The 12,284-nt window shown below is 43.8% G+C and overlaps 1 protein-coding gene across 2 annotated transcripts in view; it reads right to left on the bottom strand.

Moving 5' to 3' along the window:
* The window catches only part of LOC124618105 (ras-related and estrogen-regulated growth inhibitor-like), a 572,768-nt gene that overhangs the window by 147,667 nt on the left and 412,817 nt on the right, over positions 1-12,284 (bottom strand). The window contains exon 5 of one of the 2 annotated variants that reach the window (XM_047145318.1): positions 3,019-3,057. The exons of the other annotated variant lie outside the window; for it this stretch is intronic. Coding sequence (XP_047001274.1) covers positions 3,019-3,057 — 39 coding nt within the window. The remainder of the gene's footprint in view (positions 1-3,018; positions 3,058-12,284) is intronic. 2 annotated transcript variants of the gene reach the window in all.

The following is a 12,284-nucleotide window of genomic DNA, read 5'->3' as shown; positions in this document are numbered from 1 at the left end:
CTCATGAACGACTCCAAAACCGAGACATAATTTGCTAAAGATTTGGTTACAAAACATTCTCATTTAAAACTAAGCCATGCCATTTAAAGTGTAGGAGCTTTCTGTGTAGCTCTTTCTCCCGTTGTCAGTGGAAATCATTGTCCGTACGCAGGCAGCAGCTATTGTCAGTCGTGATGGGATCGGTAACGTCGCGCCATTACAATTTTTCCTTTGCTGTCGCTGCATCCCATGATTCGCTGCACGTCCCCACCCTATTAGTCTATACAAAACTGTTCTTCAAACTTAGAATTCTTGTTCTGTCAACATAGTTACGGATTGACTATTAGTGACCAATTTACATGAGCAGTGTAGATTATAAGATGTCCTAAAGCGTTATATTTGTGTAATCCATCGGTTTCGCTGTACTTTCGTGATCGACAATGCTTTTGCTAGGTCACATGAGCAACTTGGGAATTTTTTTTGGCAAACTTGTTTATATCACCCGGGACGGTACTACACAATAGAATGATCGCATGTGCACTACTCTGCTGGACACTCTTGGAACACTTACTTAAGAGACTGCTTTCGAAGGCCGAAGGTTCTTACACACCATCGTTCTGCAAATCTCTCTGTCTTAATATATATATATATATATATATATATATATATATATATATATATATATATGTGTGTGTGTGTGTGTGTGTGTGTGTGTGTGTGTATTAAGACAGAGGTCTTCCTCTCTCTCTCTCTAGAGGAAAAGAGGAACTCCTTGATTAATCCGTGAAAACTACGATCGGCCGCCATGTCGTCTTCTGTCTATCGCTCTCCCAAGCCTGGTCAGCTTTCCGACTTGTACTTCTTGTCGTGCCAATGGCAATTCAATTGACCACTCCAGGCAGAAGGAAAAGAATTCCAGTCATTTCCTAACAACAACAAAAAAAGAAGACCGTGGCAGTTACGGTAACTGAAGCGGTATCCACCGCATGAAAATCAAACACGTCGGTCCTCCAGCTACGGACACGGACAGGAACTGAATTTTCATCACGTACGACTTCTGCCCACTTACACCTTTAATAGGTTGCGTCTCTATGCAGTGTAACGAGAGTTGCAGAGCCGTAGATACCGCTACAAGCGTATGTCAGCATTTTGGAATCGTTATGAGTGAGAGTGCCATTAGGTCTCCAGACAACGACAACGGCAAGGAACGCCAGTACGTTTTCTTATTGTGTTTAAATGCTAATTTTTTAATCTTTCAGTGTTTTCTGAAGATGCTCTGAATACCCTGCTGGAGCACTACGCTGTAGCTTCTGCAGCAGCTGCGACCAACCAGCGGCCACATCCGTTTCTGTAACATGGCGTCCGTTACTTAACAAGGCACTTCTTCCAGTTTATTCGTTCCAAACGACGTAAGCCCATTACCTTGGAGGTAATGGGAGCTGTGCGGTTAAGTGTCCTCCGTGAGGGGCAGTGCAATTTGCTTAGCCTGCATAAGCCGACGAAAGAAGGCAGGTACTCGAGACAGCCGGTGCCGTAATCCTGCTCCGCTTGCCTCCGAAAATACTGTTCCAGTTGCCATACCGGTGGTTTAGCAATTTTGAGCAAACGTGAACATCTACGAGGAACATTCAAAAATTAAAAAGACGAACTGATGTAGAAATGAAACAGTTCGTAATGAGGAATTTCGTAGTGTCATCACTTTTAGTTGGCGGCACTGGGATGAGCTGACAACAGAAACTGTTTTGCTTATAGCCTCACTACAGAATTTAGCGATGGCGTGGATTTTACGTTACGACGTAAGTTGTATGAACCGTGGAATGTTTACAAGTGAGAAGAAAAGTTCAAAAGAGATCTAACATCAGTGGCCGACGAGCAACGTTCTGGCAGATCAGTAGAAGTGTTAACTCCTTCACTTGAAACACGCACTGACGACATTATTCGTGAAGATCAAAGTCTTACAGTTGTACGTACAGCAAAAAGATTGCAGTAATTATAGCACAGTTCGTAACGTTATCAGTAATAAGCTCATCTGTAGCAAAGCAAGTGGAAAGTGGGTCCCGAAAGAGTTAACGCAACAATAGAGGGAAACAAGAATCGAAGTGTGTACAGACTTCAGAGAACGCTGTGGAAGGGAAGGTGACCCTTTCCTAAACAAGATTTTAACTTGGTGTGAAACTTGCGCCCAACATTTTGAACTACAGTCGTTATGACAAAGCATGGAATGAACGTCGTGGATCTCAAAGAAAAGGCGTTATATTGCTAAACGACAATGCTCACCCTCACACTGCCCTACTGACCCAAGAGACCATTGAAAAGGTGGGTTCGGAGATACTACCTCATCCTCCTTAATACACTCCAGATTTGAGTCCCTCGGATTTTCTTTTGTTTGCTTCACTCAACAAGGCATTACGTAGAAAAAAGTTCAGCAACAACGAGGTGATCAGAGTTTGTGGAAAAGTCGCTCAAACAACAAGACCAAGACTTCTTTGCATTAGGTATAAAATAAGTAGTTCATTGTTGGGACAAGTGCACTGATATTGTTTGGGACTGTATAAGTCTCATTTTGTAAAAAACACACAATTTATTTTCTACCTCAGTTTTTGTCTTTAATTATTGAATGTTCGTCGTACGAATGGAAAAACCAAAGTAGTGCATATAGTCGATGAATCACCTGATACCTTACAGATCCAATGAAGAACCGTTTTCTTTGAATGTCACTGTTTTATCTATACGAGACGAAAAAACTTGGGAAAACCAATGGGAAAACGACAAGGAATCTTAATACGAAGGTGTATTATGCCCTTTCAAAGCTCTGCTGTAAGAATTAGCTGGCCTAATGGGCAATAGCTTGAATTCGGAAGAACTTCGTACCGGAGCCCTATGCAGTAATACAGGTTTAATTTCTGTAAACCACTCAGGCTTCGATGAGGTCACGGTGGATTTCTTCGCCCATCACCGTGAGGTAACCCTACTTCGCTAACGGTACCAATGTGAAGGAGATATTAAATTCCTTCCTTGAAAGTGCCAAGTATTACTTACCTGTTTCTTGTCCTGTATCATTCGGTGAGAATGTGATGTCTGAAAAAAGAGAAAAAATACAGAAATAATAAAGATATCGCCCCATACAACGTGAAGAGAACCCCCACAAAGTAAAGCTCAACATCATGCATATAATCCCCGGCCAACTACCCGCAACGTCTCATTTCTCTGCACTTTCATGTATCATCCACTAGCTGCTCAAGCTAAATGGAAGAAACTTACAAAAGCTGTGTCAATATTTCTCATCTGGTTAAAGTTCAAAAGCGCTATGGAAGGGCGTCATCATAATTCAGTCATGGCAGGATCAGCTTACTAGAAATTATTTGGACTCTTGTAATTCACTGAAATTTAATATTTTATCCATCCTCAGCAAATGTAGTCGGACACAATAAAACAATAAGCAACCAAATGCATGAAAGAAATTTAATTTCTTTACCGGTTTCGGGCACTTAGTGCCCTTCTTCAGAATTTTACATCTATGCGATAATTATAACCTTCTGAAGAAGAGCCCAAGTACCCTAAAACGATAGAGAAATTAAATTTCTTTTATGCAACTGGTTGTTTATTATTTCATTGTATTCACTGAAATGCAAATGCATACATTGGCCTATGGTTCCTAAAGTTTACCAGGGGTTCCTTTTTTTTTTTTTTTTCTTCAAACTTCGATCGGCCGTAAAATGGAAACCAAAGTGAAAGTAAAAAATGAGTAGTTTTTAATCAACTGCGTCGAGAGCCTCAACAAGTGTAGACGTGCTAGGGCATGTACAATAACAACTCCAAAATACCGCATTGATATTGGCTGGTCACTAGCCGACATCTGGATCTAATAAATCTTGAACGAAAACGACGACTGATAGCTGCTCTTTACCATTTCGAATTCTTTAGTTGCAATATTTAAATTTAGCTACATCTTCCAGCTACGTACCTATATACTGCTGCTCCGACTAACACATTTGTCGCAACGTGGTCCAACTTTACAAAACCCTCGTCATAGAAGGCAGCTGCCTGCGCGTTTCACAGATTTCCTGCGCTGGTCTGCAGCTCGCAGTCTGTGCGAAAATACTGTTCTCATAGCAAGCGGTTCATATGAGAGATGAAAGCAGAATGAGCCAAGTCCGGGCTGCATGGAGAGTAATCAAGCACTTCCGATCTAAAAGCTTACGGGAACATTGTTGTTGCATCTAAAAATGGGACTTAACATCTGAGGCCATCAATCCCCTAGAACTTTGAACTACTTAAACGTAACTAACCTAAGGACATCACACACATCCGTTCCCGAGGTAGGATTCGAACTTGCGACCGTAGGGGTCGCGCGGTTCCAGACTGAATCTCCTACAACCGTTCGGCCACAACGGCCGGCTGTTGCCGAGAATTGTCGTGAAGAAGGAAACCCATGATAGTTACATTATGTGGGCTGTATGAGATCCGGTGGATCCCTCAGCAAGCCCTTCACACTTGACGGGAGAATCTACTATAAACATATATAAACATATTTACGTCCTCACTGTATATGTATAACTGGGAAGTGCAACATGACCCGATCAACGGGCATACTAGAGACACTGCGCAACAAGCCTACGCAAAGCTTCATCGTATTTATGTGTGATTTTAATTTCGCGACCGATCGCGAGTGGAAAAAAATACTTCCCGTAACATATTGTTGTATGCAGTTAATACTGAAGGTTTTCGTTAAACAGCCCGCTGTTTTATAGCTATACATATTGTATTGTAACAAGTAGTGAAATCTGTTGCAGGTGAAAGTATACGATAATGGAAGCACCAAAGTTCCAGTAAACATGGGTCCGCAAACCAGCTTTTTGTCATATACATGCGCATATGTTGTTAAGAGACGCCAGTGGCTTTTTATAACATATTGTCCTCGCTAGTACAGATGTACTTGAAACGTAAACTTGCGTAAGTTACCATCTGACTGGGCTCAAATTTCCCTCATTTTCCCTTTCTTCCCTTAGTAAAAGAAAGAGCTTTCATTCAGCTATATGTTCATCACTTTTACCCGTAATGAAATTTTCACTCTACAGCGGAGTGTGCGCTGATATCAAACTTCCTGGCAGATTAAAACTGTGTGCCGGACCGAGACTCGAACTCGGGACCTTTGCCTTTCGCAGGCAAGTGCTCTTCCAACTTTTTTTTTTTTTAACCTCATTTTGTTCATTTTCGTTCGTTGGATCTGCTCGTGGCGGACGTCACAAGACATCCGTTTAAGTTTGTCGTTGATCCATTAACTCAGTTTTTTTATTACAGAGGGCAGCTAACCCTCTGACCGAACGCGCTGAGTTTCCGTGCAGGTTACCAACTGAGCTGGCAAAGCACGAGTAACGACCCGTCCCCACAGCTTCTGTTCCGCCAGTACCTCGTCTCCTACCTTCCAAACTTCACCGAAGCTCTCCTGTGAAACTTGCAGAACTAGCACTCCTGTAGAGTGAAAATTTCATTCTGGAAACGTCCCTCACGCTTTGACAAAGCCATGTCTCCGGAATATCCTTTCTTCCAGGAGTGCTAGTTCTGCAAGGTTCGCAGGAGAGCTTCGGTGAAGTATGGAAGGTAAGAGACGAGGTACTGACGGAATTGAAGCTGTGAGGGCGGGGCGTGAGTCGTGCTTGGGTAGCTCAGTTGGTAGAGTACTTGCCCGCGAAAGGCAAAGGTTCCGAGTTCGAGTCTAGGTCCGGCACACAACTTTAATCTTCCAGGAAGTTTCACTTTTACCCATTTTTAACAACTGGATTTTACCGATTGAAAGTTTCGTAAACTGTGTAGAACTGGCAATGATGGATGTGGATGTAACTTGATGGATGTGTATACAACTGTGGGTTGTCGGCTGCCAGGTGAGAGGGTAGCTGCGGACGTAGACTGAGGATGCAGATGCTGCGCACCTGTGACGCCGCGAACGGCTCCTGCGGCGGAGTGATGCGAGAGCAGCGCGTGCGCCGACCGTGACATTAGCCGGCCGCTGCAGCTGCGGTCGTCGGCCGCGAACACGCGGAACGCCGCGCTGTCATTACCAGCAAGGCGAGCCGACAACAAAAGACTGCGCACAGTACTTCAGCCGGAGCCCGTGCCTCTGCATGCAACACGCGACGCTCGCCTCACGTCTAGGCCATGATGGACGCCAACAGCTTACGAACTGACTTAGTACCCGCCACGACCCAAGAGATCTACATCTACATTCATACCCTGCAAATGACTGTAAAGTGCATGCCAGAGGTTACTTACCACAGCATCAGTTGGGGCTTCTTACCGTTCTGTTCACGTATGGAGAGAGGGAAAATATCTGTTTAAGTGCGACTGTGCGTACTGTAAGTTATCTGATCAATTAAGACCAGACTTAAAGCATACAACGCCGTGATAGTGCTAGGATTGTTGTATGGGACAGCAACCATAAGCACAACAAAGAAGGATGAACATAATTATCTTGATGTTAAACCTCTTTTGCCTTGTTTGCATTAACAATAACATACGTTTTTCAGTGCGGTCCGCCTTTAGCAAAACACAATTTTGTTTTTTGTCCCAGACATGTTTCACTGCACTTGCAGCATCATCAGTGATTTTATTATTATTATTATGGCTGTTAAACATAAGGAACGTTCTTTACTGTTTAAATACATCTGAATATTAGTTTCTAAATCGTAATTACAGGTTTTTGAAGAGCATATAAATTGTGTATTCATACCTTATTACCACGTGGTGTGGTTTACCTGCTGTATTACGTTTTTACAGCGACTGTTTTTCCTTACAGTTTGTTACCTGCAACTATATACAACTTAATGTAGGCTAAACATTTACGCAAAAATTACGATTTCTAAACTGTTATGGCTATGCCTGAGATAAATAATTCAGCCGGTCTGAGTGGCCGAGCGGTTCTAGGCGCTACAGCCTGGAACCGCGCGACCGCTACGGTCGCAGGTTCGAATCTTGCCTCGGGCATGGATGTGTGTGATAAACTTAGTTTCGTTAAGTTTAAGTAGTTCTAAGTTCTAGGGGACTGATGACCTCAGATGTTAAGTCCGATAGTTCTCAGAGCCATTTGAACCATTTTGAGCCGCTCTGTTAAATTGTTTGCAGATGACATTGTCGTTTACCGTCTAGTAACGTCTTCAGGAGACCAAAACCAATAGCTAAATGATTCAGACAAGATATCTGTACTGTGCGAAAAGTATTAATTGACTCTAAACAGTAAAAAGTCCGAGGTGCACCTCACGAGTACTAAAGGAATCCGTTAATTTTCGATTATACTATAAATCGCGAAAAATTAAAGGCTGTCGATTCAGTTAAATACTTATGGATTACAACTGCGAACAGCTTAAATTGAAACCATTACATGGGAAATACGCTGCGGAAAGTGACCCAAAGACTGGCAGTATACGTGGAAGACTACCTGCTCTATTCTTTTCCAAGATCGAAAAAGTTCAAAGATGGGCAGGTCGTTTTCCATTATTGCGAAAGAAGGGATTGTGTGTCACGAATATGACACACGAGCTGGGGTGGAAATCATTTAGACGAAGTCTTTTTCATTACGGCGAGAACTTATTACGAAATTTCAGTCACCAACTTTGGCCTCCGAAAACGAAAATGTGTTGTTGACTCTCACTTACATATAGAGAAATGACTCCTGAAATAAAATAAGAGAAATCAGAGATGAGAGAGATGTTCGTGTTTTCCCACGTCCTACGTAAGAGTGGAACTGTAGAGAAGTAGTCTTAAAATGGTTTAATGAACACTTCGCCAAGCACATCAACCTACATACACTGCAGTAAGGTGTGGATACCCTGTACCTACCATTCCTAGCCATTTCCTTTCATGTTCCACCCGCCGATAGGGTGTGGGGAAAACGTCTCTCAACATGCCTCCATGTGAGCTCTAATTTCTCGTATCTTGTTTCTTCTGTCATTATGCGACATGAATGATGGCGGCATGCAACACTCGTTCTGCAGTCAGCTTGAAATGCTGGATCTCTAAATTTCCTGAATAGTATTGCTGGAAAAGAACACAGCCTTCCCTTCCTATTTGAGATGCTGGAAAACATCCGTAGTAACTGAGTATTGTTCGAGCCTACCGGTAACAAATCTAGCAGCCTGCCTCTAAACTGCTTCGATGTCTACCTTTAATCCGACCTGGCATGGATCCCAAACACTGGAGCAATACTCAAGAATAGGTCACTTTAGCATCCTGTATGTGCTTTCCTTTAGAGATAAACCATACTTTCCCAAATTTCTCCCAATATATTGAAGTCCACCATTCGCCTTCCTTACCACAAGCCTCACATTTCATATCGCTTTGAAACGTTAGGCCGAGATATTGAACGACGTACAATGTCAATGACTCAAGGGCACCGCTACTAATGTTGGTTACGAACATTAACCGTTTGTTTTTGCTATTCATCCCTATTAACTAACAATTTTTCTACATTTAGAGCTACCTACCACTCATCACCCCAACTAGAAATTTTGTGTAAGTCATCATATATCGTCCTACAGTTACTCTACTTCGACACCTTGTCGAACAGCATGTCAACATCAACAAACAACTAGAGATTGCTACCCACCCTGTCCGCCAGATCGTTTAAGTACACAAAAAAGTAATAGCGGTCCTATCACACATCCCTGGGGCACTCCTGACGATACCCTTGTAACTTATGAATGCTCACCGTCGAGGAGAACGTAGTGAATTCTATTATTTAAGGAGTTTTCGAGCCATTCACATATCTGGGAGCCTATTGCATATGCCCGTAGCTTCGTTAACTGTCTGCTCTGCAGTGGGGCACAATGTCAAACGCTTTTCGAAAATCTAGATATATATATGGAAGCTGCCTCTTGCCCTTCATCCATAGTTCGCAGTGTGAACTAAAGATTAGACCTGTAGCTACTGACGTACATGAACAGACAGAAGTAATATTCAACAAGTACGTATCAGAATAAGTTTATATGTCGTCACGGCTCTGCCTCAAACTGTTGATCACACTTGACTGTACACGTGCTCTAGTTAAATTCTCAATTGGAAAAATATTAGGTCACCACCAGGCCCAAGTGCTCACCTCAGCTTCTGTGATTCGAAAAGCTTCGGTATCGATGCTACAGGTAGCCGTCACAAGAGACTATTAACCACTGCAATAAATTTCGCAGGCAATCAAGCGTTCCGCTAAGAGAAGTTGGACGTCTTGCGCGTTGAATACGTGGACGTAAAGCGATAACCGAACTGGCATCCTAACCTAACTTGGAAGTGTTTGGCGGGACTGGGACCCCCCCCCCCCTGGTGGTAAACACTCCAGACGGTACGCGCGGTTGCTGTTTGCTCATTCGCTGTCCTCCCACGCCGTCGGCGTACGCGCCTGCGTTAAGTATCGCCGTGCCCACAGTATGCTCCGTGAACTTCCCTCCCACTCGCGGTCAGCGCCGGCGCTGACGTGCCGGCCTCCAATTAGAGCCGGACAGCGCGTCCGTGTGTGCTCAGGCGCGCTCACCCCGGCCCCGAGGCTCGGGCCAATTTGGACGGCCACTCGAGGTGCTCGCGCTGCCTGGCTCCTATTACACGGCGCCCACGCTGCGGGAAGCGCCGCCCATCTGCGACTGATCTCCGGATGGAGCCAGCTAGCCATTGACTGTAGTAAGAACACGAAGCCCTCGTCAGTGTACATGTACAGACTCTACTCACTGCAGGTCAGTTATTTCGCTAGGATTACACAGGGTGGTCCATTGATCGTGACCGGGCCAAATCTCACGAAATAAGCGTCAAACGAAAAAACTACAAGGAACGAAACTCGTCTAGCTTGAAGGGGGAAAAATGGAAATGTCGTGGAACGAGGGCCTCCCGTCGGGTAGACCGTACGCCTGGTGCAAGCAAGTCTTTCGATTTGACGCCACTTCGGCGACTTGCACGTCGATGGGGATGAAATGATGATGATTGGGACAAAATCTTCGACCCAGCCGGGAATCGAACCCGGACCCTTTGGATTGACATTCCGTCACGCTGACCACTCAGCTACCAGAGGCGGACTTGAAGGGGGAAACCAGATGGCGCTATGGTTGGCCCGCTAGATGACGCTGCCATAGGTCAAACGCTCATCAACTGCGTTTCTTTTTAAACGAAACCCCCATTTTCTATTACATATTCGTGTAGTACGTAAAGAAATATGAATGTTTTAGTTGGACCACTTTTTCGCTTTGTGATAGATGGCGCTGTAATAGTCACAAACATATAAGTACGTGGTATCACGTGACATTCCGCCAGTGCGGACGGTATTTGCTTCGTGATACATTACCCGTGTTAAAATGGACCGTTTACCAATTGCGGAAAAGGTCGATATCGTGTTGATGTATGGCTATTGTGATCAAAATGCCCAACGGGCGTGTGCTGTGAATGCTGCTCGGTATCCTGGACGACATCATCCAAGTGTCCGGACCGTTCGCCGGGAAGTTACGTTATTTAAGGAAACACGAGGTGTTCAGCCTCATGTCAAACGTCAACCACGACTTGGAACAAATAATGATGCCCAAAAAGTGTTTTAGCTGCTGTCGCGGCTAATCCGCACATCAGTAGCAAACAAATTGCGCGGGAATCGCGAATCTCAAAAACGTCGGTGTTGAGAGTGCTATGAACATCGATTGCATCCGTACATATTTCTATGCACCAGGAATTGCATGGCAACGACTTAGAACGTCGTGTACAGTTCTGAAACCAGGCACAAGAGAAATTACGGGACGATGACAGATTTTTTGCGCGCGTTCTATTTAGCGACGAAGCGCCATTCACCAACAGCGGTAACGTAAACCGGCATAATATACACTATTGGGCAACGGAAAATCCACGATGGCTGCGACAAGTGGAACATCAGCGACCTTGGCGGGTTAATGTATGGTGGGGCATTATGGGAGGAATGATAATTGGCCCCCATTTTATCGATGGCAATCTAAATGGAGCAATGATTGCTGATTTTCTACGTAATGTTCTACCGATGTTGCTACAAGATGTTTCACTGCATGACAGAATGGCGATATACTTCCAACATGATGGATGTCTGGCACATAGCTCGCGTGCGGTTGAAGCGGTATTGAATAGCATATTTCATGTCAGGTGGACTGGTCGTCGAAGCACCAAGTCATGGCCCGCACGTTCACCGGATCTGACGTCCCCGGATTTCTTTCTGTGGGGAAAGTTGAAGGATATTTGCTGTCGTGATCCACCGACAAGGCCTGACAACATGCGTCAGCGCATTGTCAATGCATTGCGAACATAACGGAAGGCGAAATACTCGCTGTTGAGAGGAATGTCGTTACACGTATTGACAAATGCATTGAGGTTGACGGACATCATTTTGAGAATTATTGCATTAATGTGGTATTTACAGGTAATAACGCTGTAACGGGATGCGTTCTCAGAAATGGTAAGTTCACAAAGGTAGACGTATCACATTGGAACAACCGAAATAAAATGTTCAAACGTACCTACGCTCTGTATTTTAATTTAAAAAACTTACCTGTTACCAACTGTTCGTCTGAACCTGTGAGCCATATGTTTGTGACTATTACAGCGCCATGTATCACAAAGCGGAAAAAGTGGTCCAACTAAAACATTCATATTTCTTTACGTACTACATGAATAAATAATAGAAATAGGGGTTCCTCTTTTAAAAAAAAACCGCAGTTGATATCCGTTTGACCTATGGCAGCGCCATCTAGCGGGCCAACCATAGCACCATCTGGTTTCCCCCTTCAAGCTAGACAAGTTTCGTTCTTTGTAGTTTTTTCGTTTGATGCTTATTTCGTGAGATGTTTGGCCCGGTCACAATCAATGGACCACCCTGTATATGCACTTAAAATACAACACACTACTAAATTTGCTGTTGAGATCTGGGAGGAAAATCTTTAAAAAGTAGCTATTACTACTATATGACATTACTGCCTGTATCTTTATTCGATACGACTTGGGGCAAACATCTGATCTAGAGTCGAGAATACTGTTCCAGATTGTAGTGATCAGTAACTGAGCATCATTACTTTTTTCTCCGGTTACTAAACTAAATCCTGGTCCTTGTAACATTTTCAGAACCATCAGAATCACACGCTACTGTATCAAACGGCGACCACAGTCTCAGACGTTTCGTAGATTTAATCTGTGTTTTGTAATAATATACCCACACATTAATCCGTACCTATAGAGGCGCACAAAAATATGGGAACACTCAAATACGACTCTCTAAATGGCTAAATACGGGTCCTGAGTGGTTTTGAATGGTATCTTATACCACTCTTCCT

This window comes from Schistocerca americana, chromosome 1 (assembly GCF_021461395.2).
Source record: "Schistocerca americana isolate TAMUIC-IGC-003095 chromosome 1, iqSchAmer2.1, whole genome shotgun sequence".
Lineage (NCBI taxonomy): Eukaryota > Metazoa > Arthropoda > Insecta > Orthoptera > Acrididae > Schistocerca > Schistocerca americana.
This window is presented reverse-complemented; position numbering and strand designations above follow the sequence as displayed.